General features: G+C 40.7%; 1 protein-coding gene across 1 annotated transcript in view; it reads left to right on the top strand.

Moving 5' to 3' along the window:
- LOC149473652 (tudor domain-containing protein 7-like) overlaps positions 1–24,700 on the top strand; it is a gene marked incomplete at its 3' end in the record, with an annotated part of 118,813 nt that overhangs the window by 42,169 nt on the left and 51,944 nt on the right. Inside the window, exons 4-7 of the mRNA XM_089674769.1 lie at positions 4,691–4,898; positions 7,699–7,784; positions 17,422–17,630; positions 20,769–21,343. Coding sequence (XP_089530895.1) covers positions 4,691–4,898; positions 7,699–7,784; positions 17,422–17,630; positions 20,769–21,343 — 1,078 coding nt within the window. The remainder of the gene's footprint in view (positions 1–4,690; positions 4,899–7,698; positions 7,785–17,421; positions 17,631–20,768; positions 21,344–24,700) is intronic.

Genomic DNA, 24,700 nt, shown 5'->3' with positions numbered 1-24,700 from the left:
CAAGTGAGGAAGAACCTGAAGCGTGTAGTCACGTGCAGTTGTAAGAGATAGCCCTTTCCTCGAATACAAGAGAAAAGCCAAGAGAAGCAAAACCGACACAAACTGAAGACAAAACTAGTGAGAATCCTAAGTATTAAAATGATTCAACTTAGCTTATGGCTATCATTTTTCTTGGTAATCCTATGCAATATATTATGCCATTTAGGCTTTGTTATGTAGTCAATATCACTTGCTTTATATTTGTGGAAAGATATCTATCTATATAATTATTGTGCATTATGTAGTCATTACGCCTATAGTAGAAAACTTTCCGTTTACAGAAAAACTAGAGCCAATTGACAAATTTCATTGTTATATTTGAACTCAGAATGTGAAATTCATTAAGAAATGGATCCTTTTGTTTCCAAAACTGGCAAAAAATAAAAATTTGTTGAACAGTGTTATTTATTGTTCGTGTTCCTAGGTGAAAGATGACCCCTCTACTGTGAATAGGTTTTTGGTGCATGCTTGCTATTCCTCTTACAGAGAGTTCAAGATTTTCTTGCTGAGAAATTCTTTTCTCAAACTAGGTGCACCTACAGCCACTGAGGCTGCTACTTGCAGCTTTTAGATTGGGCCCCCTGGGCACTGTACCCAGATTATGTCATATGGCAGAGGCTGATGCATCCTGTATTGTGCCCTCTAGCACTGGTCTCCCCCTTGGTCCAGCAGTACAGTCCCTGAAAATCCCCCCCAAGGAGGATGGTATGTACCCTCCTGGAGTGGGCTAATCAGGGCTTCCACTTAGTGGTTCTATTCTGGTAAGGAGCTCCCAGAGCGCTGGTGGTGGTGTCTGGAACTAAGCCCCTTCCTGCACGGGGTGACACACACCCCCAACCTTGCTCATGCGTGTTACAGCCATAGGATGCTGTACCACACTTTTCCCCATTGCATTGAAAATTCTGTTTCAGCCCTACTGCGATGCAACACATTCAAGCAGGCAGTAGTCCAAAGCTATATGCACAGCCTTAGAGGTGTTTCCTCATAGCTTTTGGAACCATTTTGAGTGCATGCCTTGCCTAAAGACAGGCAGATCTCTTCTGCTTCAGACATAATCCTGCTCCACACTGGACCATGGTCTGAACGCAACCTTCACCAGGTTATCCAGCAGCCATCAGTCATGGTACACAGGTTGGCTGCAACCCTTCTGCTCCACAGCACAGGCCGTGAGTATCCCCTCACCCAGATGGCAGACGTTGAGCTCAAGGGTAATGGGATGTGGGGGCAGGCAAACAGGCCAACACACATTGGGAGCGAAGCTTTGGTAAGGTAAATCAGGGTTCCTCTAGTAATTCTGCTTGAGGCACTATGGACCTTAGCCTCAACTCCTCAGTGTCCCCCCTAACCTGCCAGGTGCCCTCATTTCCTTTATTTAACTAGAGAGGAAATTTTTGCTTCCATAGCAAAGCTCCTGGGCAAGGTACCTGTCAACGGTCAGTGTTCCTTGTTGCGTCATTGTGACTCTACCATCACGGAAGTGTTGCTGTCCCATGAGGTTGAAGATGTGGAAGGAGAGAAGGGGAAGCTCAGTCGGATGACACTTCCTAGGAGAATCAGTCAAACACGGTATCTCTCAAGCCGAAGCAAACCAGTTTGTGATTTTCATGATCACAGTACACGCTTGTTTGAAGTTAGAACCATCTCCACCTACTGGGCCTAAAGTTACCAGCATGAGTCTCTTCCCAAACCAAATAAGCCCATTAAGGCATTTCCAGTCCAGTCGTTAGTACAAGCCATTCTGTACAAGGAATGGCTGTAGCCAGAGAAGATGTATACTCTTCCCAAGAATCAGCAGTACCCTGTCTGAGATTACAAAAAAAAAAATTATATAGTGTCCATGCAGCTGATGACTAAAATCTCTCAGTTGCTAGCACCCTTTTGATTCACTTCACAAAATTAAAAAAATAATGTGCTGCGCTTATCTGCTATAAATAAGATACTAAACCATATATAACAATTATATGTGAAAAAATTTGGTATATTGGGTCATACAAAATACACAGACCGATACCAATAAAGTTTAAAAAAAAAAGCTCAAAACCTGCTCATAATTGTAAAGAAATTACTGCCTGGTATAAGTGGACTGTGCTCTTCACCCAGACATCTTCAATCTGTTAGGTATGACATCGTAGTCTCCAGGTTCAACAACAAACTACCTCTGTGCTAGGACCAAATATTTCATATTGCTGGCTTTGGATGCCTTGATTACTCCCTGGTCTCAGTTCAGACTAGTCTATACCATTCTCCACGTGCAAAGATTTACTATTGTACCTGGAAATCCTTTCTTGCCTGGTTTGAACAGTAAATTTCTTGCCTATGCCCTTCAATCTGACCTTCCTAGAATTAGGTCTTGGCCAGAACATTACCTTAAGCACTTTGAAAGGACAGGTTTTGGCCTTTTTCATTCTTTTTCAAAGACCTCTGGCTTTGCTCTCCCTTGTGAAAACCTTTATTCTTGCATCAAGTCGCCCTTGTAGCACCCTGTCACACCCTGTTCTTTCCTCAGGCCCTCAAAAGGGGCACCCTGCTTCAAAATCCACCATTGCTTGATGGATAAGAAAACGATTGCTAGAGCTTACACTCCCAAGTACAAATCTATACTTCTTTTACATGCTCATTCCACCTGATTGGTGGGAATTTCCTAGCCATTCTAGCACCAGACTTCTGTAGCCCAGCTGTTCCTCTGTTCATACCTTTTCAATGTTTTACCAGGTGGCTGCCCAGTCTTCTGTGGAAGCAGCTTTCAGCCGCAAGGCTCTTGCAGCAGCACTCTGAATTTGGGTCCTTTGATCACTGCTTTTGGACCCATTGGTAGAGTTCTATGTGCCTAGTTGTTGCCCACCCTTCTCATTCATTGTTATGGGCATCCCAGGGTCTATGAATACTTTGCCTGTCTCCCGTGCTGTACAATTAAAAGGAATTTTGACTTACCTGCAAATTCCATATCTTGGAGTAAAGTACAGGACGTAGACTAACCTCCGTTTCATTTCTTGTTTTGCTACAAAAAGTGACAACTTACAAAGTGGGTTAGTTCATTGCCATTTCACGAGTGTGCACAAATTTAAGATTTGACATGTTGGATATCTATTTACTCAGTGCAACTTCTTCTTTTATATTTTCCAAACAAATAGGGTAATTTATTGCTTTTTTTTTTGTGCCCTAAAATTAACTTGTATTTTTTACTGAAATTTTGTGGTAATATCATGCCACATAAAAAATTGGAACTGTCACTATTTTATTTTACCATTTATTTTACCACTAATGTTTGGAGGTTTTATGTCATCTTCAGGCCTAAAATTATTTTTTAAACTTGTGCAAAAAACGCAAAAACGGCTCTGTCAGCGAAAGGGATAAAGGATAATCCCTGAGGAACAGCCAATCAGTGCGCGTTACACTGCAAGGCCTCTCCCCTCCCTGCTAGTCCATGGGTGCAGTGCTGGAGGCAGGGAGGGAAGGAGGAGATAAACAGCGCAATGTTAAAAAAATAAACGTTTAAGTCGCCATTAAGCCCCTTTTGTTTTTTTAAAGCCCCAGATATTCCTAAAATCACCTCCAATTTTAAATACGGTTTTTGTTCAAATTTATTTATTTTTTATCTGGACAAGTAGATTGTAATGCGGGACACGTAGATTTGGACATTGATTTAGTCCCTGGACAAGTAGTTTTTTTTTTTTTTCTTTGTTTTTTTTTTAATTTCCACTCCCCTGTATGCGGGGAAAAAAGCAAGGACCTTAATGCATTGTGCACACTAAGTGCTCACTCATAAGGTTTTTTATTTCTTTTATTCAATTAAGCATTTATCATGCGAAATGTGGTAAGGTTGTTGGTTGTTCCCTGTATATGATGTGTCCTCTGCAAATTGAATAAATAAATATACTTACTGATTTATTTAAGCTACAGCCATGGATCCATTTGTATGATTTTGGATTTGGTTGCAGCAGGACCAGTCTGGGAACCAAGGCTTATATTGCAAAGTGAGACTCAGAGCTAGTCTCCTTTGTAGAAATCCAGTTGTGTTGCCAAGTATGCTAGTTTTAATGAAAATATTTTGTACTGGCACTATTATAAGTTCTGCCTTTGTTTTCAGCTTACATTAATGAAAATACTGTAGATTGGTGGAAAAATATATTAAAAATATAAACTTCATCTAGAAAGTTTTGTATCTCATCAGAGTGGCTAAGTGGTTAGCACTCCCATCTGGCAACACTAGGGTCGTTGGTTCGAATCACAACCATGGCACTACCTGCCCAGAGTTTGCATGTTCTCCCTGTGCCTGTGTGGGTTTCCTTGGGGTACTCTAGTTTCCTCCCACACTCCAAAGACATGCTGGTAGGTTAATTGGCTACTGGACCTAGTATGTTTATGTATGAATGTGAGTTAGGGATCTTAGATTGTATATGCTACTTGAGGGTTAGGCACTGATCTGAATGCACGAATGTGTGTGTGTGTGTGTGTGTGTGTACATGTATGTATATGTGTGTGTGTATATATATATATATATATATATCTATCACTGCATAAATTGATGGCCCTATACAAGCACCTGTAATAAATTTGTCTTGTACTGCACGTTGTCTAGCTCTGTGCTTTTTGGTAAAAAAAAACTCATGTTCCTTGATCATATTTGAATAAATATTTTCTTTTGTTACAGGTAAACCAAACGCAATGCTTAGGAAACCAAGCTTTCCACCCCAGCCTGATAGATTTGTGAAGAAGCCTGTAATGCCATCTGTACGAGCAAAGGGATCTGTATGGAGTGGCCAGCCACCAGCAGACCCTGGTCCTCAACGCTCAGCCCTGTTGTGTGGGGCAGGACTTCTAAAGGAGATGCCAGTGCAAAGGCACCAACCAATTAGCAGGTAGAAATGCACAAATTAATATAGTTGAGTGATGTTCTGTTAGGGACACTGTCTTTGCTCATGGGTGCCAACTGCAAACTCACTTTTTTACACCTATTTGTATTACCCTTTGCTTAATTAAAAGCAATTTTGGCAATAATTGTATACCTGCGCTTAACTAAACTACCTAAGAGCTACTGTATCAGGTGCCCTCTGGTGTCAGAAGAAAAAAAAAAATAAAAAAAAAAATAAAATATATATACAGTCAGGTCCATAAATATTGGGACATCGACACAATTCTAACATTTTTGGCTCTATACACCACCCCAATGGATTTGAAATGAAACTAACAAGATGTGCTTTAACTGCAGACTGTCAGCTTTAATTTGAGGGTATTTACATCCAAATCAGGTGAACGGTGTAGGAATTACAAGAGTTTGCATATGTGCCTCCCACTTGTTAGGGGACCAAAAGTAATGGGACAATTGGCTTCTCAGCTGTTCCATGGCCAGGTGTGTGTTATTCCCTCATTATCCCAATTACAATGAGCAGATAAAAGGTCCAGAGTTCATTTCAAGTGTGCTATTTGCATTTGGAATCTGTTGCTGTCAACTCTTAAGATGAGATCCAAAGAGCTGTCACTATCAGTGAAGCAAGCCATCATTAGGCTGAAAAAACAAAACAAACCCATCAGAGAGATAGCAAAAACATTAGTCGTGGCCAAAACAACTGTTTGGAACATTCTTAAAAAGAAGGAACGCACCGGTGAGCTCAAAAACACCAAAAGAATCGGAAGACCACGGAAAACAACTGTGGTGGATGACTGAAGAATTCTTTCCCTGGTGAAGAAAACACCCTTCACAACAGTTGGCCAGATCAAGAACACTCTCCAGGAGGTAGGTGTATGTGTGTCAAAGTCAACAATCAAGAGAAGACTTCACCAGAGTGAATACAGAGGGTTCACCACCAGATGTAAACCATTGGTGAGCCTCAAAAACAGGAAGGCCAGATTAGAGTTTGCCAAACGACATCTAAAAAAGCCTTCACAGTTCTGGAACAACATCCTATGGACAGATGAGACCAAGATCAACTTGTACCAGAGTGATGGGAAGAGAAGAGTATGGAGAAGGAAAGGAACTGCTCATGATCCTAAGCATACCACCTCATCAGTGAAGCATGGTGGTGGTAATGTCATGGCGTGGGTATGTATGGCTGCCAATGGAACTGGTTCTCTTGTATTTATTGATGATGTGACTGCTGACAAAAGCAGCAGGATGAATTCTGAAGTGTTTCGGGCAATATTATCTGCTCATATTCAGCCAAATGCTTCAGAACTCATTGGACGCCGCTTCACAGTGCAGATGGACAATGACCCAAAGCATACTGCAAAAGCAACCAAAGAGTTTTTTAAGGGAAAGAAGTGGAATGTTATGCAATGGCCAAGTCCATCACCTGACCTGAATCCGATTGAGCATGCATTTCACTTGCTGAAGACAAAACTGAAGGGAAAATGCCCCAAGAACAAGCAGGAACTGAAGACAGTTGCAGTAGAGGCCTGTCAGAGCATCACCAGGGATGAAACCCAGCGTCTGGTGATGTCTATGCGTTCCAGACTTCAGGCTGTAATTGACTGCAAAGGATTTGCAACCAAGTATTAAAAAGTGAAAGTTTGATTTATGATTAGTATTCTGTCCCATTACTTTTGGTTCCTTAACAAGTGGGAGGCACATATGCAAACTGTTGTAATTTCTACACCGTTCACCTGATTTGGAGGTAAGTACCCTCAAATTAAAGCTGACAGTCACATCTTGTTCGTTTCATTTCAAATCCATTGTGGTGGTGTATAGAGCCAAAAATGTTAGAATTGTGTCGATGTCCCAATATTTATGGACCTGACTGTATATACTGTACATGGAACTTGTAGCTATTCTGAAATCTTCCTTTTGCTTTTAACAGTTCTGCTTTTTTTATTTCTAACATCCCTGTTAAATTTCTAAATCCACCCTTGCTTAAGGAAAATATAATCGATTAAATAGAAGTGATTTACCCCAAAATAACTTCTGTCCTCCAGTGTTGGGCAGTAAAATATTTTACATTCCCATTGTTAATCTACCGTAGTTATCTTCCCATTGAGCCACTTACTGTGTGTTTCAGTACATTGCATTATTTAGTTTCACCTCTTTGTCAGAAGAGATTATGCATGTAAAAAAGCATACTATTTGCTTAAAGAGAAATCTTTGAAATGCAATGTACTTAACAAAAACAGTGTGTGCTTGTGATATTTACCACATTTGTCTGTGTTCATGAAGCTTGGGAGCAAGCTTACATGTGCTTCAGTAGCACTTTTGTTAATACTCATTACATGGGTTCCTTTCATTTTAAGCTGATGCAGGCCTAACTGGAGACTAGTTTGGCATGCACATTTGCTTAAATCATCTTTTTCCATTTTGTGTTTGTCACATCAGATAGTATAGATGTCTGTCACGTGCTTTCATTGTCCGTGTGTGTAGTAATCCCCCTGGAAAATTTGGGACTAGTTGTTTCAAAGCATTGGCACTAAATGAATGCAAACTGATTGCAGATCTGTTTGTACCAAAATGTGTGTTAAATTTTAACGGGTCAACAGAACACTACAAATAAAGTGCAGAGTTTTCAAAACCGCTTAATTTTTTTTCATAATACTGATTTCTGGAAATCTTTATGGCAGCTGTGGCTAGTTAAGTCTGAGCAATAGCAACTGTACCATTTACAAGTATAGTTTTCTTCGGAAAGAGTATTTTTGTTAATTGAGAAATAGTCTTTGTATTACTGTCTCTGACAGGCTTGAAAGAAAAGTAACTGTTCCTCCCCGATTTCAGAAAAGTGCAAGCCAGCCTATGTTTCAGCAAACCACTACAGATTCCAACGGTAAGTTGCCACAAATCAACTGGTGTTTATAGACATGCAGCTTAAACTGACCAAATTTTGACAAAAAAATTCAATACGATATAACAGTCTGTGCAATACTACCTCCTTATTCCCAACTTCTGCCAGTTTTATTTTTTATTCCCCAGCTGTTCTGAAAGTAAAATCACAGCTCTGACTTTGATACTTGCCTCCTCCTAAGTTCTGTCCCCCAAAGACTAATTCATGGTTCAGTGCTTTTTCCCACTTGTGTGATTATAGGGTGTCGTGGATCCAGCTCCTGAGAGCATGTCATGATGGTGCCCTGCATTCACGGTACCCTGTAGCAGAGAGCAACGCTGACATAATTATGTTTGCAATGCTCCCTGCATCATTGGAGGTTACCCATTACTGGATTAATGATTGGAAGACCACACTTCTCTCCCTAATCTGCATGAATTTAACATCTATGGGCAGTCATCTCACTTGAAAGAAACCTTCTAAAAATCGGGCTCTGAGGATAGAGCCACCTCCAAAACAAATCAAGCTTCTGAAAGAGCACTTCAAGTTATGTTGGTCCACCTTGACCATTAAATGCTTGGTATGTCCAACATGAAAGAGACATTTCCTTCTTGAATTTTCCTACTTTGCTTCACAAAGTCAGCAAGCTGCTCCAAAAATGGGACTCTGGGATGTTTTCCTGGATTGGTTGGTCTAATATTCTCAAGATGTCCATTCTTCCAAAGTTCTTAAATCTGTTGTTGGTTTCCTTGTGTGGACCAACAAATGCCCAAACTTAAACTACGCCTCCTTTTCCTCTCCTTAGACTCAAGTAGCATGGCCTTACCAGATCTAAGTACCACACAGTTTGCCACCCGGCCAAGCTAAAAGACTGGTGCAGACACAGCGTAAAACTATTTCTTGTGCTCCAACAACCCATTTACAAATTGCCATTGAAAAACCTATCCTGCTGTTACCCAAAAGTCCCTCCACACCTGAAAATATGCCTCACAATTGGACCTACCGCGTACATTTGTGCCAAAGCCATATGGTCTCTCCCTGGCCTTATCACCCTTGTATCCAATAATAGGTAAATCTTGCCTTTCCTTCCAGGCTTAAGAGACAGTCCATACCACCCCCTATTGCTGAGCAAAATTTAGCAGGCATCTTACTTTTTCTCTTCCAGATACTGGCCCACAGTGGAAGCACTCCCGTCTCCCTTGGGGCTATTCCACTTTAGCCTGTGGCAATTTCTACCTAACCCTCACAGTACCAACGGATATTAAATCCAGGTCTTACAAAACACCATCCCTCTGTCATAAATCCTGAAGTAAATGACCTCTGCTGGCATTGCAGTTTTGAAATTTAAGCTATCCTCCACAACTTTTGGTTCTGCTCCAAGCTGCAGCCCTTTTGGTCCAAGGTTAGAGACATTTCTCAATAAAGATGAGCCTTTACCCTTTTTGTTACACCTCTTTTCTATCCCAGTTAAGACCTACCATAAACCCATACTCTGACACCTCAATGCTGCCAAGTCCTGCATCCTGTTGATGTAGAGAGACCCTTCACCTGCCACAATCACCATGTGGATTTGCAAAGTATAAGAGATCAGGTTGATGAAAGATCTTGTTCTTTCCTCCCCCAAAAGCATAAAATCTTAATAATCAATGCAATTTTTGTTCTTTGAGGAAGACAGAATCCTCATTCATACAGTCAGGTCCATAAATATTGGGACATCGACAAAATTCTAAAATTTTTGGCCCTTTACACCACCACAATTGATTTGAAATGAAACTAACAAGATGTGCTTTAACTGAAGACTGTCAGCTTTAATTTGAGGGTATTTACATCCAAATCAGGTGAACGGTGTAGGAATTACAACAGTTTGCATATGTGCCTCCCACTTGTTAAGGGACCAAAAGTAATGGGACTATTGGCTTCTCAGCTGTTCCATGGCCAGATGTGTGTTATTCCCTCATTATCCCAATTACAATGAGCAGATAAAAGGTCCAGAGTTCATTTCAAGTGTGCTATTTGCAGTTGGAATCTGTTGCTGTCAACTCTCAAGATGAGATCCAAAGAGCTGTCACTATCAGTGAAGCAAGCCATCATTAGGCTGAAAAAACGAAACAAACCCATCAGAGAGATAGCAAAAACATTAGTCGTGGCCAAAACAATTGTTTGGAACATTCCTAAAAAGAAGGAACGCACCGGTGAGCTCAGCAATACCAGAAGACCACGGAAAACAACTGTGGTGGATGACCGAAGAATTCTTTCCCTGGTGAAGAAAACACCCTTCACAACAGTTGGCCAGATCAAGAACACTCTCCAGGAGGTAGGTGTATGTGTGTCAAAGTCACCAATCAAGAGAAGACTTCACCAGAGTGAATACAGAGGGTTCACCACAAGATGTAAACCATTGGTGAGCCTCAAAAACAGGAAGGCCAGATTAGAGTTTGCCAAACGACATCTAAAAAAGCCTTCACAGTTCTGGAACAACATCCTATGGACAAATGAGACCAAGATCAACTTGTACCAGAGTGATGGGAAGAGAAGAGTATGGAGAAGGAAAGGAACTGCTCATGATCCTAAGCATACCACCTCATCAGTGAAGCATGGTGGTGGTAGTGTCATGGCGTGGGCATGTATGGCTGCCAATGGAACTGGTTCTCTTGTATTTATTGATGATGTGACTGCTGACAAAAGCAGCAGGATGAATTCTGAAGTGTTTCGGGCAATATTATCTGCTCATATTCAGCCAAATGCTTCAGAACTCATTGGACGCCGCTTCACAGTGCAGATGGACAATGACCCAAAGCATACTGCAAAAGCAACCAAAGAGTTTAAGGGAAAGAAGTGGAATGTTATGCAATGGCTAAGTCAATCACCTGACCTGAATCCGATTGAGCATGCATTTCACTTGCTGAAGACAAAACTGAAGGGAAAATGCCCCAAGAACAAGCAGGAACTGAAGACAGTTGCAGTAGAGGCCTGGCAGAGCATCACCAGGGATGAAACCCAGCGTCTGGTGATGTCTATGCGTTCCAGACTTCAGGCTGTAATTGACTGCAAAGGATTTGCAACCAAGTATTAAAAAGTGAAAGTTTGATTTATGATTAGTATTCTGTCCCATTACTTTTGGTCCCTTAACAAGTGGGAGGTACATATGCAAACTGTTGTAATTCCTACACCGTTCACCTGATTGGATGTAAATACCCTCAAATTAAAGCTGACAGTCTGCAGTTAAAGCATATCTTGTTTGTTTCATTTCAAATCCATTGTGGTGGTGTATAGAGCCACCCTATACTGCTACAGGGAGGCAGGGCTGCGCAAAACCGCACGTGTGTGTGTGTGTGTGTGTGTGTGTGTGCGCGCGCACCTGTGTGTGTGTGTGCGCGTACGTGTGTGCGTGCGCGCGCACGTGTGCACTTGTGTGATTTTGCACTTCAGGGTAGCTACCCATGCTGTCAATCACCGGGTCCCAGATTGTGATTCTCCACCTGGCACCCGGTGATCACTGAGTATCACTAATGGGGGAGAGACTTGTATGTAAACAATACAGATCTATCCCCTGTCAGCTCCTGCACATTGCTTTGTATTGCTCTGCAAAGCAGAGCAATACAAAGCAATGTGCCGACACAGTGAAAGACGCACACAGTTACCCTTTGATCGCCCCAGATGTTAACCCCTTCCTGCCCAGTGCCATTAGTACAGAGTCCAGTGCTTTTTATTAGCTCTGATCACTGTAATAGTGTCACTGGGGATATCAGTGACAGTCAGTTTCCCCCCAGTGTCAGAATGCCCGCCGCAGTCCTGCTATAAGTCGCTGATTGCCACCATTTCTAGTATAAAATAAATATATTCCAGTGTATATATACCGCCATTTGTAGATGCTATAACTTTCACGTAAACCAATTAAAAAGTGCAAAAAATAAAAATGCACAGGTGATCAAATACCTCTGAAAGAAATCTTCATTTGTGGGAAAAAGACATAAATTTCATTTAGGTGCAGTGTTGCATGACCGCGCAATTCTCAGTTAAAGTAATGCAGCTCCATATCACGAAAATCGGCCTGATCAGCAAGGGGGGTAAATCCTCTGGAGGGTAAGTGGTTAATGTACCATAATATGCGTTTATTTTATCAAGTATAAATCGTTTTCTAAAAAGGGATTAACGCCCAATCTTTTGTTTTTAATATTTATTTTATATTAAGAATTGTTTTTTCTGTTACCTTTTTATATTGGTTGATTTGCATATATTTGCTGCTTTATATTTGTTATTACTACTAGCTGCTTAGCTTGAGTGGTTGATAGGAGTTTTTGCACTGTTATAATCTTCTTTACAACATTCGTAATTTTATAAATGTGGGTGTGGATGTACATGTATTGATTTTTTTAAACTGGTACATTTTTGTAATAAAGTTCATTTTTAAAAATATGTAGGTAATGTCCCTGTCCATTTTGTACTACATCTGCCCCAATGTATAGGATGCCATTTCTGGCTGTATTAGTTTTTCTTTTTCCCCTCTTTCACCTGGTGATCTCTCCAGTAACACACACTTTTCTGTATTATAAAGACACAACTCTGAATGAAGGAGTACAGAGGCACCTTTGTACAGCAGCATTGTCAATCGGAGGTTAAAAGCACCTGCAGATTTAACACATTCCCTCCCACCCAGTCTATAGTAAAGTGACACCTGGGCGGGACATTGGTCGCTCTGGGTAGACGTCCTATGGCATCTTCCCCAGAATGTGCCTCGCACATGCTCCTCTGGCCTGGCGCAATATGTCACCCACTGTGTCCACTGAACATAGCGGATGACAGATCAGTGTACCGGCTCACTACAGGTACCATGTGATTGCTGTGGCCAATCACAGCTGATCACATGACAATTGTACACAGTGGATGGCTTCCATTCATACTATTCATTGGGTCAAAAAAAGCGTCATTTAGGCGATGTTTGTATTGTCCTGGCATTTTTTGGCCTAAAGAAATCAGATAGGTCATCAGTACATCAGACTTGTCCGATTTGATTTTCAGATATACAGCAAGTAAAATAAGTGTTGAACGCGTCACCTTTGTTGTAAGTAAATATATTTCTAAAGGTGCTATTGCCGTGAAATTTTCACCACGTCGGTAACAATCCATACAAAGAAACCAAAACAAATAAGTTCGGAAGTGTAATAAAATGGAATGACACAGGGAAAAAGTATTGAACACGCTAACTGAAATTTAATAATAATAATACTTCATACAAAATCCTCTGTTGGTAATGACAGCTTCAATACGCCTCCTGTATGGAGAAACTAGTCACATGCATTGCTCAGGTGTGATTTTGATCCATTCTTCCAAACAGTCTTCAAATCTTGAAGGATCTGTCTGCCTCTTCTATGAACTCTGATCTTTAGTTCTAGAAGATTTATGTTCTTTCTTTGAAACCAATTGAGAGTTTCCTTGACTTTGTGTTTGGGATCATTGTCTTTCTGAAATGTCCGTCCTTGTTTCATCTTCATTATCCTGGTAGATGGCAGCAGATTTTTATCAAGAATGTCTTGGCACATTTTTCCGTTCATCCTCCCTCCAATAATATGAAGTTTGCCAGTACCATATGCTGAAAAACAGCCCCACACCATGATGTTCCCACCTCCAAACTTCACGTCAAATCTGACCAGACTATATTCTCCCAGTATTTCACAGACTTGTCTAAATGTTGTGCAGCAAACTTTAAACATGCTTCAACATGCTTTTTTTTCAGCATTGGAGTCTTGCGTGGTGAGCTTGCATACAGGCCATGGTGGTTGAGTGCATTTCTTATTGTTTTCTTTGAAACAATTGTACTTGCTAGTTCCAGGCCTTTCTGAAGCTCTTCACAAGTGGTCCGTGGCTCTTGGACAAGTCTTCTGATAATTCTTTTCACTCGTCGTTTCACTGGTCGTGGCCAGTTTATGGTGAAATGATCTTTCCACTTTCGGATTATGGCCCCAACAGTGCGCACTGGAACATTCAGAAGTTTGTAAATCCTTCTGTAAGGCTATCCATGTTTTGCAACAATAAGTTTGCAATCTTGAGAGAGCTATTTACTTTTATCCATCATGAAGATGTTTCTTGTGTGACACCTTGGGAATGAGACAGCTATTTATAGGCCATTAGTTGAGACTGAACCAGCTGATATTCATTTGCATTGACAAGGGACAGGACTGCTTTCTAATTACTGATAGATTTCAGCTGATGTCTTGGCTTCCGTGCCTTTTTTGCATCTCCTTTTCAATGTTCAATACTTTTTTTCCCCTGTGTCATAGCACTTTATTACACATAACCTAACTTCTGAACTTGTTTTGATTCCTTTTGTATATATGGATTGCATGGGCTGTTACTGACGTGGTGAAAATTTCATGTCAATAGCACCTTTTAGAAATATATTTTCTGAGAAAAATGGCGACATCTTCAATACTTATTTTACCTGTTGTATATTTTATAACTTTCCTATAGACTAAATTAATATACACTGATTTGGATTATTTTCACCAAAGAAATGTAGCAGAATACATTTTGGCCTAAGTTTATGAAATGAAGAAAGCTTATTTGACAATTGCGCCGTCATGCAACACTGTACCCATAAAAAAATGTTATTTTTTTCACACAAATAGAGCTTTGTTTTGGTGGTATTTAAAGCAAAGTTCCACTCACCCTGTCAAAAAATAAAACCTGTCCCTCGGTCCCATGGTGTGTCCCCTGCAGCCCGTTTCACTAGCCATCCTGTATTCCAGGAGGCCGGCATCTTCAGTGTGGGCACCCGGCTGTGACTGCTTGCGGCTTCACAGCCGGGTACCCACTGCAGACGCGGGAGTAGTGCTGCGCTTCATGAATGGTCCTGTAGTCTTCAGTGTTGGCACCCGGCTGTGACTGCTTGCGGCTTCACAGCCGAGTACCCACTGCGCATGCACGAGAAGTGCTGCTCTTTGTGAATGGTCCTGTAGTCTTCTGGGACCTGTCACGTGTCCCAAAGGACTACAGGGAGGGAGGACACCTTCCGCTTCCGTTTGCCTAGGAGATCGGACCAGGGAACGGGTACCTGTCAAATTCGGGTACCCGCTCCCCCCCTGCCCCCCAAAGGTGGCAATCCTTAAGGGGGAGCGGGGGAGCAGTTCTTAAAGTGGAACTTCCCCTTTTGGGTGGAGCTCCACTTTAATCACCACTGAGTTTTTTGTTTTTTTGTTTTTTTTGCTAAATAAACAAAACCTGAAACTTTTGAAAAAAAACTACTCTTCTTTTGTTTTTGTTATAAAATTTTGCAAATAACATTTCTTCATAAATTTAGGTCAAAATTTATTCTGCTACATTTCTTTGGTGAAAATACTCCAAATTAGTGTATATTATTTAGTCTGTAGGAAAGTTAGAGTCCACAAACCATGGTATATATATATCTGACAATTGATAAATCAATGTACTGACAGCCAATCTCCTTTCTTGAGGCCCGAAAACGCCAGCATAGTACAAATACCCCCCAAATTACCCATTTTTTTTAAATACAGTCCAAGGTATTTAGTAAGAGGCATGGTGAGTTTTTTGGAGGTTCTAATTTTTTGGTACAATTTTTGGGAAAATGTAGAAATTAAAAAAAAACATTTTTTTTCTTTACATATTGTCACCAGTCCAGTACAGCGTGATTATATAACTGGTGTGACGGTGATCTTGGGCACTGACCGGTGACAGTATGTAAAAAAATAAATAAAAATAATTACATTTAAAAAAAATTTTTTTTTTTGGTCCCATGGACACAGCCGATAACAGATCGTGTCGCTGCGCGGCCCCGTGAACGGCTGCTTTTGCCAGGACGTCAAATGACGCCCAGTCACAATAACGAGTGTCCCGCCCATCTGTCAATCTGCTATAGGCCGGGCAGGAAGGTGTTAAATGCAAAAGTGGAAGAAAAACATATCAATGTGAAATCAGTCTTAGAAATTTAGTAGCAGCAGCATGCTTTTTGTATCATTTGTCATGATGTGGTTAAAAATAAAAAAAATTAGCCGTTTTACAGTATAAAAATAAATCAAAGGGTTAACTGTGTGCAGGGTGTGTTTTACTATGGGGCCATGTGTTTGTGCTTCACTTTACTATGAGGCCATGTGTTTGTGCTTCACTTTACTATGGGGCCGTGTGTTTGTGCTTCACTTTGCACACTGTGCGTGCGTGTGTTTGTGCTTCACTTTGCACACCGTGCCGCCCTGTAGAAGTATTTCTGCTATAGGGCGGACGGGAAGCTGTTAATTTACCTCCAGTCTGTCAGCCTCCTGCTTCTTTGGGTTCAAATGATGATCTTCCCGGCATAGGTCCCTTAACATCATTTTCTTCTCCTGTCCTGGACTACATGTCCCATGAGGCATTGCTACTCACACATTCACAAGTTCTCAAAATTGAATGAAAGGTCTACTGAGCTGCACTGTGCATACTTGCATGTAAACAAATAATGTATACTGTATGCAGGCCAAGTAATCAGCTGACCAACTAATTGATGATAAAAATAGTTGACAATTTATTTTTATAATTGATTATTTTAGATTATATGGGTTAGTTGTTTCAGCCCAGTGACCAAAATCCATCTTCTCTAAACAACCATCTACAGTATTGTGAACCAGAGCCATAGCTTATTTACCTTTCTGCATAAAGCAAAATTAGATGTATTCCAATAGATTAAAAGTGTATATGGGCAAATGCTTTTTAAAGTGTATCTCAACCCAAGAACAATGTGGAGCTGCATTAGTTTTATTTTGTGCCCTCATTTTCACCTGGAGATCTTGATAACACCTCTGTCCTGGGGTAACAACTTAATCACTGTACTGTATCTAACCCTAGGCTGCTTGCTCATGATGAGGACTACAGAACAGTCTCCTTCTACATCTCCAAAACATTAAAGGAAGATTTTCTGTAGTCCAGCAGGGGAGAAAATGGTATTTTTCTGTTTTTGTTTATGTGTGTGTTTATAAAGAAACAAGACATAGGGAAATGTGTATGTATTGGAGAGATGTACTGAATGTTTTGAATTCTTTATTTTGCCCTGACATATACTTTAAAATGTATTTGACTTCACTATCCAGTATTTTACAGTATTAGTTAGACTATACTTTTAATTCATACCTATGTTAAAGGAAATCTATAGTCACAGCATATACTTTGTGTTGCCATTACAATGTTGATGTTATGAAATCAGTTATTTTGGGCAATCCAATATAAGCTTACATGAAAAATCACATTTCATGTTGTGAGTTCTGCTTGTCTAATGGCCATCTCTTTCCACAACTTCCTGGATTCTCTTCTGCTGTTTACTTTCAGATTATAAGGACTATGTATCCCATGGTATTTTGCTGGCTGCAAGCAGCGATTTCTGTACTGACTCCTCTCAGCACCTTCCTCCTCTCAGCACCTCCTTATGTCAGAAGGCAGGCTCTGAGAAATGTATGACACAGCAGTGCCTACTCATAGGACATAGTGAATATTCAAAGTAAATGCATGATGATAGTTACAACATTAGTTTACAAACTTCAAAGTTGTTCAGATTTAGTAGGAATAGACTAGAAATAATTTAAATACAATGTAGCAATGAATATAGTTTTACATTTTGACTCTAGATATGCCTTAAATACATTTTTATGCTTTGTTTTAGCTAATGAGATGCAATCTGGCAAACCTGCGCTGCTTGGTAATTTCCATCCAAACCTCTTAATGATTCAGAGCAACCTGCGTGATTTGTTCAGCAAGCATGGTAATGGTATTCCACTGTCCAGGTTGTCTCAGATATACAAGGAGACCTTCAAACATGATTTGAGTGATGAACTGCTGAAACAGATTGTTAATTGGACGCACATTTGCACGGTATGGATCAGTAGTTGTGCGCATTCTGTTTTTTTTTTTTTTTTTTTTTTTTTTTTTTTTTAATGCTGTAGTGTATTCCACTTTCATAGCAGCAACTGTTTACTTTTTTCCTCCCCCCTAGTTTGCAATAGTTTGTCATTGTATACTGTTTGAAAATGCCAAGTTTGGGAGAGCAGGAACTTCACACTACTTTGTCACCTACGGGCCTTTCTGTTTACTAAATATGTACCAATTTTCAGGGTTTTTAATTAAAGCATTTTTTAAGGCTACATTTACACCAGCGATTTGGGCCAATGCGTATTGTAGCGGCATGAATCTTCTGATTCCTGCTGCAGCTCTGAGCAGCAAGGTGCAACCGCCAGCCCTGTTCACTACAATGAAAGTTCACCAGCGGTCGCAGTGATTCGCAGCAGTCTTCACAGCCAGAGATTACCTACAGTAATCACTGAAGGTAAATGTTTGCTGTGCATAGAACCACGAATAGCTGCAGCCACTACTGACCTGTCATTACAGTAAATGGGTCTGGCGGTTGCATTTAGCCAATTCAAAATAAAACATTGTAATAGTTTAAACTTAATAAGTGCATACATATGCCCTTTGAAGACCCTCACCGCTCTGAAGGGCGATCAAAATTTGAAAAAATCATTGAATAAACTGAGTGATTACAGTAATCATAAATACGTGTAAGAAACCGTGATATGTGGTCAAAGTAACCTAAAATATCATGCGTTATCCATGAGCCTTTTGAAGACCCTCACACATCTGAAGAGTGATTGAGGTTGAGGATAGGTCAAATCTTAATGTTCAAAAAATTCACCTCAAATATACATAAAGGTTAATAGAACATTTTCAAAAACAATAACAAAAAGTCCATATAGACATAAACCATAGTTCATAAGTATGAAGAAAATTCCACAATCAATGGTATTATTGTAGACAATGCTGTAAGTGCAAATGTACATAAACTTGCTTCAACTGGTCACCAGAGTGCACACCACCACCAAAGTAATGAATATAGGCTTACCAGAAATGGAGACCCCTTAGTTACAGGGGGTCCCAACCAGCTTTATAATGTAGAGCACTGGCAGGCTTCCCGTATCACACCCCAAAACATGGACCTTCCCCGACTCCAACTCAAATGAAAACTCAAAGTGTAGTGCCAGACAAGGTCATGAAAAAAAAACATGTCTCTCTTAGTGCAATACGTATGAAAAAAATTCTTTATTTGCGCAAATAGGATCCTACTTACAAGCTGTAGAACAATTAAAATCATTCACATGAACTGTATCCAAGATGGCCAACAGCGCAATAACGGATAATGGAGGCTCTGCCCGACATGTTTCGTCATCAAAAGACGTCCTCTAGGGGCTACATTTAGGGGCTGCATTTAGCTGCTCAGAGCTGCAGCAAAAATCAGAAGATTCTTGTCGCTACAATTCGCACTAGTCTAAATCGCTGGTGTGATTGTAGCCTTAGCTACAATCTCACCAGTGTGGATTTATTTGTGGGGGGTTTTTTTGTTTTCATCTTTTCCCCTGGTAATCCTAGGAATGACACAATTCCTGTCCCTGAGGAGCTTCCCTTATTCACTGTATCTATATGAGGAGCCATGGTTGTAATCCAGACTACTCTCCTGATTTGAGCAACACTGGTCTTCCTGTCCATCTCCATTACACAGGGGAACGTGAATTAATACTTTGCTATTGATAGCTTGAATGGAAAATAGCAGTGTTTGTGCTTTCAGTTTGGCACTGCATTTCTGAAAAGATTAGTTGGTATTTTCTGTACTTGTTGAAAATATTCTTAACCTGAAAAATGAAGTTGCAGCCGCCAAATCTAAAGACTTGGTAAGCTTGCAATATGTTATGTTTTTGGTTTTAGATATTCTATTAAAGGTCGTATTTTTAGGAACATCATTATCTATATTTACTATTGCCATAGCTGACTATCACTTTCTTATCCTGTGAAATCCCCCTTTTTATAAGCAGTGGTTATCAGTACCACATGCCTTCTTGGTGACATCTATATCTGTTGGCTGTACATTTATTTTAATTAATCTTAAGTGCAGATCTTTCTTTGCCATGTTAATGCACATATTGGTGCCCTGCCACCACCTGAGAAAGACCGCACCTTGGTTTCTTTAAATCCGTTACTGTGCACAATAGAAGTGAATACTTGCTCCATAGGTGCCTCTAAGGCAAATGTAGTCTATAACGAGGTGTAAACTTGAGTAGGATAGGCTGAATTAAGCCACAGATAAGAGTTTTGTTTTTCCAGTTTAATTCTTGGATGACTGTAGAAGTTCAGACTGTTTGGCCAGCTGTAAATAGAAGTATTTGGGGAATATATTATTGGTCCTGTTGGAGGTTTTAAAAGAGAATTGTGGCCAATGCTTTTTTTTGGCCATATGTCTCTTGTGGATCACAGGATTGCACTAATTTTGCTCTTCTGTGGCCCAGAGTCGGCTTATAGCGGGCTATTGCCTACTATCAGTTGATGTGGCAGAGCCACTCCAGGCTCTGGAAAGATCCTGAAATCCCTGACTGATTGACAGCTGGCTCCACTTCTTGGTGTGCGGCTGAGAGGCGAAGCCAGCTGCGCCTGCCCCTATCCAGCCTGGTGTTTCGGGTAGGGGTTGGGGAAGCAGAGCGAATAGCGGTGACTGACAGTAACTGCTTTCTGCTCTGAGAGGGCAGAGAACATCATGATCAGTTTACTCAGTTCTTGGTCTTAGAGCTGACTTGGGACAGCTGTAGCATTACACTGATGCTGTAGCAGAGTTGAATATGGATGTTTATTATTTTTTTTTAACCACATACTTCTCCTTTAACCTAATATATTGTTTCTCTGGTGAACTGTAGTATTCTCACTTTGCCAAAATCTGATTGTAAACTTTGGCAGGGTTCAAGTTTTGTACATAACTGTTACCCCGTATGCTTGTGTCAAGCTTTACTGTTGATGTACCTGAAATGTTTCTTGAGCAAAGCAGGTTATTGATTTTTTCATTCTATTGTACTCTGATCATGTACATCTTTATCGTCCTTGTAGTTTTAAATTATTCTAATGCTCAGTTAATTATGAATATCTTTAGTATGTGTATAGCCCACTGCCATAATGATATTCCACATATATATTCAGGTGCAGAGGCCTATAAACAACAAGAATGAGATCATTCTTTGCTCCACTTCAAAAAAGCCACAGAACACCCAGAAGATTACCCAACAACACACTAATGATCAGGTTAAACCAAATGCGTCCCCTGGTGCTTCAAAGCAGGCTTCACCAGCAAAACTCAGCGCTAATACAATACCAAGTGCTGAGCTTAAGCAGAAAGTTTCTGAACTCTTGTCGAACTACAGCAGTGGTCTCTGGTTACATGCACTGCCCAAAGTTTTTGAGGACACATTCAAAATAACCTTTCCTTCGAATACTTTTAAGGTGAAAGAACTGTCTGACATTTGCACTATCCAGGTCATTTCTGAAAATCCTTACAAGGCAATTCTCTATGCAAAGCCCACTGAAATTGTGGGGAAAAATCTTAACACCTTGGTCAATGTGAAAGTTGAAAAACAGGAGGAAGACCCATCCTACATGGCACATTCAGGAGATGAGCCAGATGCTCACGTGATTACTCCACCATTGGCTATTCCATCAGAAGTTTCCCCCTCTGTTCTTGTGGTGGAATTAAACAACACAGAAGAAGTTGTCATCAGGTAATTGTTTCTAAAGATTGACTATGCTGAGGGAAAAAAATTGAATCCGGTGTTAGAGAAATGTTTATGTAATTGATTTATAAAGTTGACAGGTGATTTAGATTGTAAGCTTATATGCGCAGTGCTTACATGTATCTTGCTGTATATGTATTGCTATTTTCTTTATTGTGCATACACAAGACACAGAACACCTCTATTAATCCTTACTCAGGGGATATGCACCACCTACAGGTGATTGGACACTGGCAAAAACACCTCCCATACAGGAAGTACTTTGGGATTTTCACTAGTGTCTGAAAGTGATGGTCACTGCTGTAGAACTCTCTGCACAATGTTACTAGATTCGCAGTGGTTCCAACAGGGTCAGGTTATTGGTCCTATCTGGATCCATTCCTCCAGCTATCATTGCATAGAAGAATGGTACCTGACTCCGCATCAGTTGTAGAGAACGAGATGCTGGAATTGCAGCCAGTCAATGATGAACACTGCGTATACAAAACTCTGCTGTAAAAACTGACAAAGTGTTTTCCGCTGGGTGCTATACAGGTCCAGGGCAGTGGATCCCAGCAATAGGGATTGAGTCTCTGAAGGTCCTATTAGACATTGACTGCTGTGATGGATGAAGGTTTGATCTCTAATTTCAAAGAAATGGCTTCTTCGGCAGAAACGGAATGGTGAGCTCTGGGTAGCCTTCTGATGCCTGTAGATTACTGTCACCCTTGTTTAGGGGTTATTCTAGCGGCCTGTATTTGTTTCCCTCCCTTGCTCCCCACTAGGGGGCAATGGTTTTACATAAGTCTGGGAGCTGCTTATCTCCCGTTGGTTGGAGACAGTTTATGCCTGTTCCTATATAATGCTCTGGTAGCGAGCTTCTGTGCAGCGATTTGTTTTTAAAATTTTTTTTAATATATTCAGCACTGTGGGGTGGACAGAGTGGAAGCGTTCTTCCTTCCACCATATTTGACGCTTCAGTAGAGGCGGAGTTTGGTTGCAGCAACCATTTTGCTGGCATAGGTAAGCTGTACAGTAAAGCCGTATATGTTCTGAGGCTAAATGGACACAAAATTAGCCATGGCAGCACTGGGAGGGGCATCAGAGGAGACACAGGGTGGGCTTCCCAGCTTCGTGGTCCACAGGTCACATATGCACATCTATCGGAGGGGCAATGATATTTTTATGCTTTTGCTTTAAAACAGATCCAATAAAATAAAATTTCTTCATAAATTTAGGCCAATATGTATTCTGCTACATGTCTTTGGTAAGAACAAAAAAATCCCAATACCTGTATATTGGTTTGTGTGAAAGTTATAGCTCCTACAAATGGCTATATACTGGAATGTTTATTTATGTATTTTTATATACTAGTAATGGCGGCGATGAGCAACTGATAATGGGGCTGCGATAGTACTACAGGCATTATAACACTGACTAACTGACATCTTCTGTGACACTAATACAGTGATCAGTGCTAATAAAAAGCACTCTCGCTGTACTCGCTGTACTAATGACAAAGGACAGGAAGGGGTTAACATTTGGGGTGCTCAAAAGCTTAAGTGTGCGTTAGGGAGTTATTTAACTGTGTACTGTGTAGTGTTTTACTAGGGAATGTGCTGGTTTTTGTCTCCTTGCTTTGCAGAGAGATTAAGAACCAGCACGTCCTTGTTGACAGGAGAGAGATTTGTGTTTACACTCACAGATCTCTCTCCTGTCAGTTGCTCCGCTGATTGCCAAGTCCCGAGCATGAATCGCTGGTTGGGCTCTGGTGATTGACATCTACAGGAGCCAGTGACAGTGCATGTGCACCCCCTACCTGGAAATGCAGAATCTCATATACAGTGGGTAAAATAAGTATTGAAAAAGTCACCATTTTTCGCAGTAAAATATGTTTCGAATGGTGCTATTGACATGAAATTGTCACCACATGTTGGTAACAACCCATGCAATCCATACATTCAAAGCAGACAAAAAAAATGTTCAGAAATTAAGTTATTTGTAATAAAATGGAATGACATAGGGAAAAAGTATTGAACACGCTAACTGAAATTTATTTAATACTTCGTACAAAATCCTTTGTTGGTAATGACAGCTTCAAGATGACTATTGTATGGAGAAACTTCCACAGAACAGTCTTCAAATATTGAAGGTTCCGTGGGCCTCTTCTATGAACTCTGATCTTTTGCTTCTTTTAATAGATTTTTTATTGGATTCAGTCAGGTGATTGGCTGGGGCCATTCTAGCAGCTTTGTTTTCTTTTTTTGAAACCAATTAAGAGTTTCCTCGACTTTGTGTTTTGGATCATGGTCTTGCTGAAATGTCCACCCTCGTTTCATCTTCATCATCCTGGTAGATAGCAGCAGATTTTTATCAAGAATGTCTTGGTACATTTTTCCATTCACCTTTCCTTCAATGACATGAAGTTTGCCAGCACCATATGCTGAAAAACAGCCCCACACCATGATGTTCCCACCTCCAAACTTCACTGTTGGTATGGTATTTTTGGGGTGATGTGCAGTGCCATTTAACCTCCAAACATGTTGTGTATTTTGGCATTCAAAGAGTTCAATTTTGGTCTCATCTGACCAGACTATATTCTCCCAATATTTCACAGGCTTGTCTACATGTTGTGTAGCAAACTTTAAACAAGCTTCAACATGCTTTTTCTTCAGTAATAGATTCTTGCGTGGTGAGCATGTGTACAGGCCATGGTGGTTGAGTGCATTACTTATTGTATTCTTTGAAACAATTGTACCTGCTAATTCCAGGTCTTTCTGAGGTTCTCCACAATTATTTTCTTGCGAGTAGCGCCTGATTGGGGCCGGTTATGATGAAATGATGTTCATTTCACTTCTGGATTATGGCCCCAACAGTGCTCACTGGAACATTCAAGTTTATAAATCCTTCTATAACCAATGCCATCAGTATGATTTGCAACAATAAGGTTACAAAGATCTTGAGGGAGCTCTATGCTTTTACCCATCATGAGATATTTATTGTGTGATACCTTGGTAATGAGACAGCATTTTATAGGCCATCAGTTGAGACTGAATTAGCTGATATTAACTAGTTGCCGACCGCAGATAGCCGAATGACGGCTAAACTGAGGCCGGCCAGTTCTGAGTGGACGTCATATGACGTCCTCCCAGAACGCGCTCTCCTGCGCGCCCCAGGGGGCGCGCACCCAGCGTTCTCCGTGATCGCTGTGTCCTACGGACACAGCTGATCACGTGATGTGGTAAAAGGCCAATCATACCGGCCTTTTACCACGTGATCAGCGGTGTCCAATGACACGCTGATCACAGGGAAATGCAAGTGCCGGTTCTCGGCTGCACTTTCCTCACGCTGTCAGATCGTGAGGAA

The sequence above is a fragment of the Staurois parvus genome, unplaced genomic scaffold (genome assembly GCF_062004578.1).
Source record: "Staurois parvus isolate SC_StPar_1 unplaced genomic scaffold, SC_StPar_1.0 ptg000012l, whole genome shotgun sequence".
Classification (NCBI taxonomy): domain Eukaryota; kingdom Metazoa; phylum Chordata; class Amphibia; order Anura; family Ranidae; genus Staurois; species Staurois parvus.
This window is presented reverse-complemented; position numbering and strand designations above follow the sequence as displayed.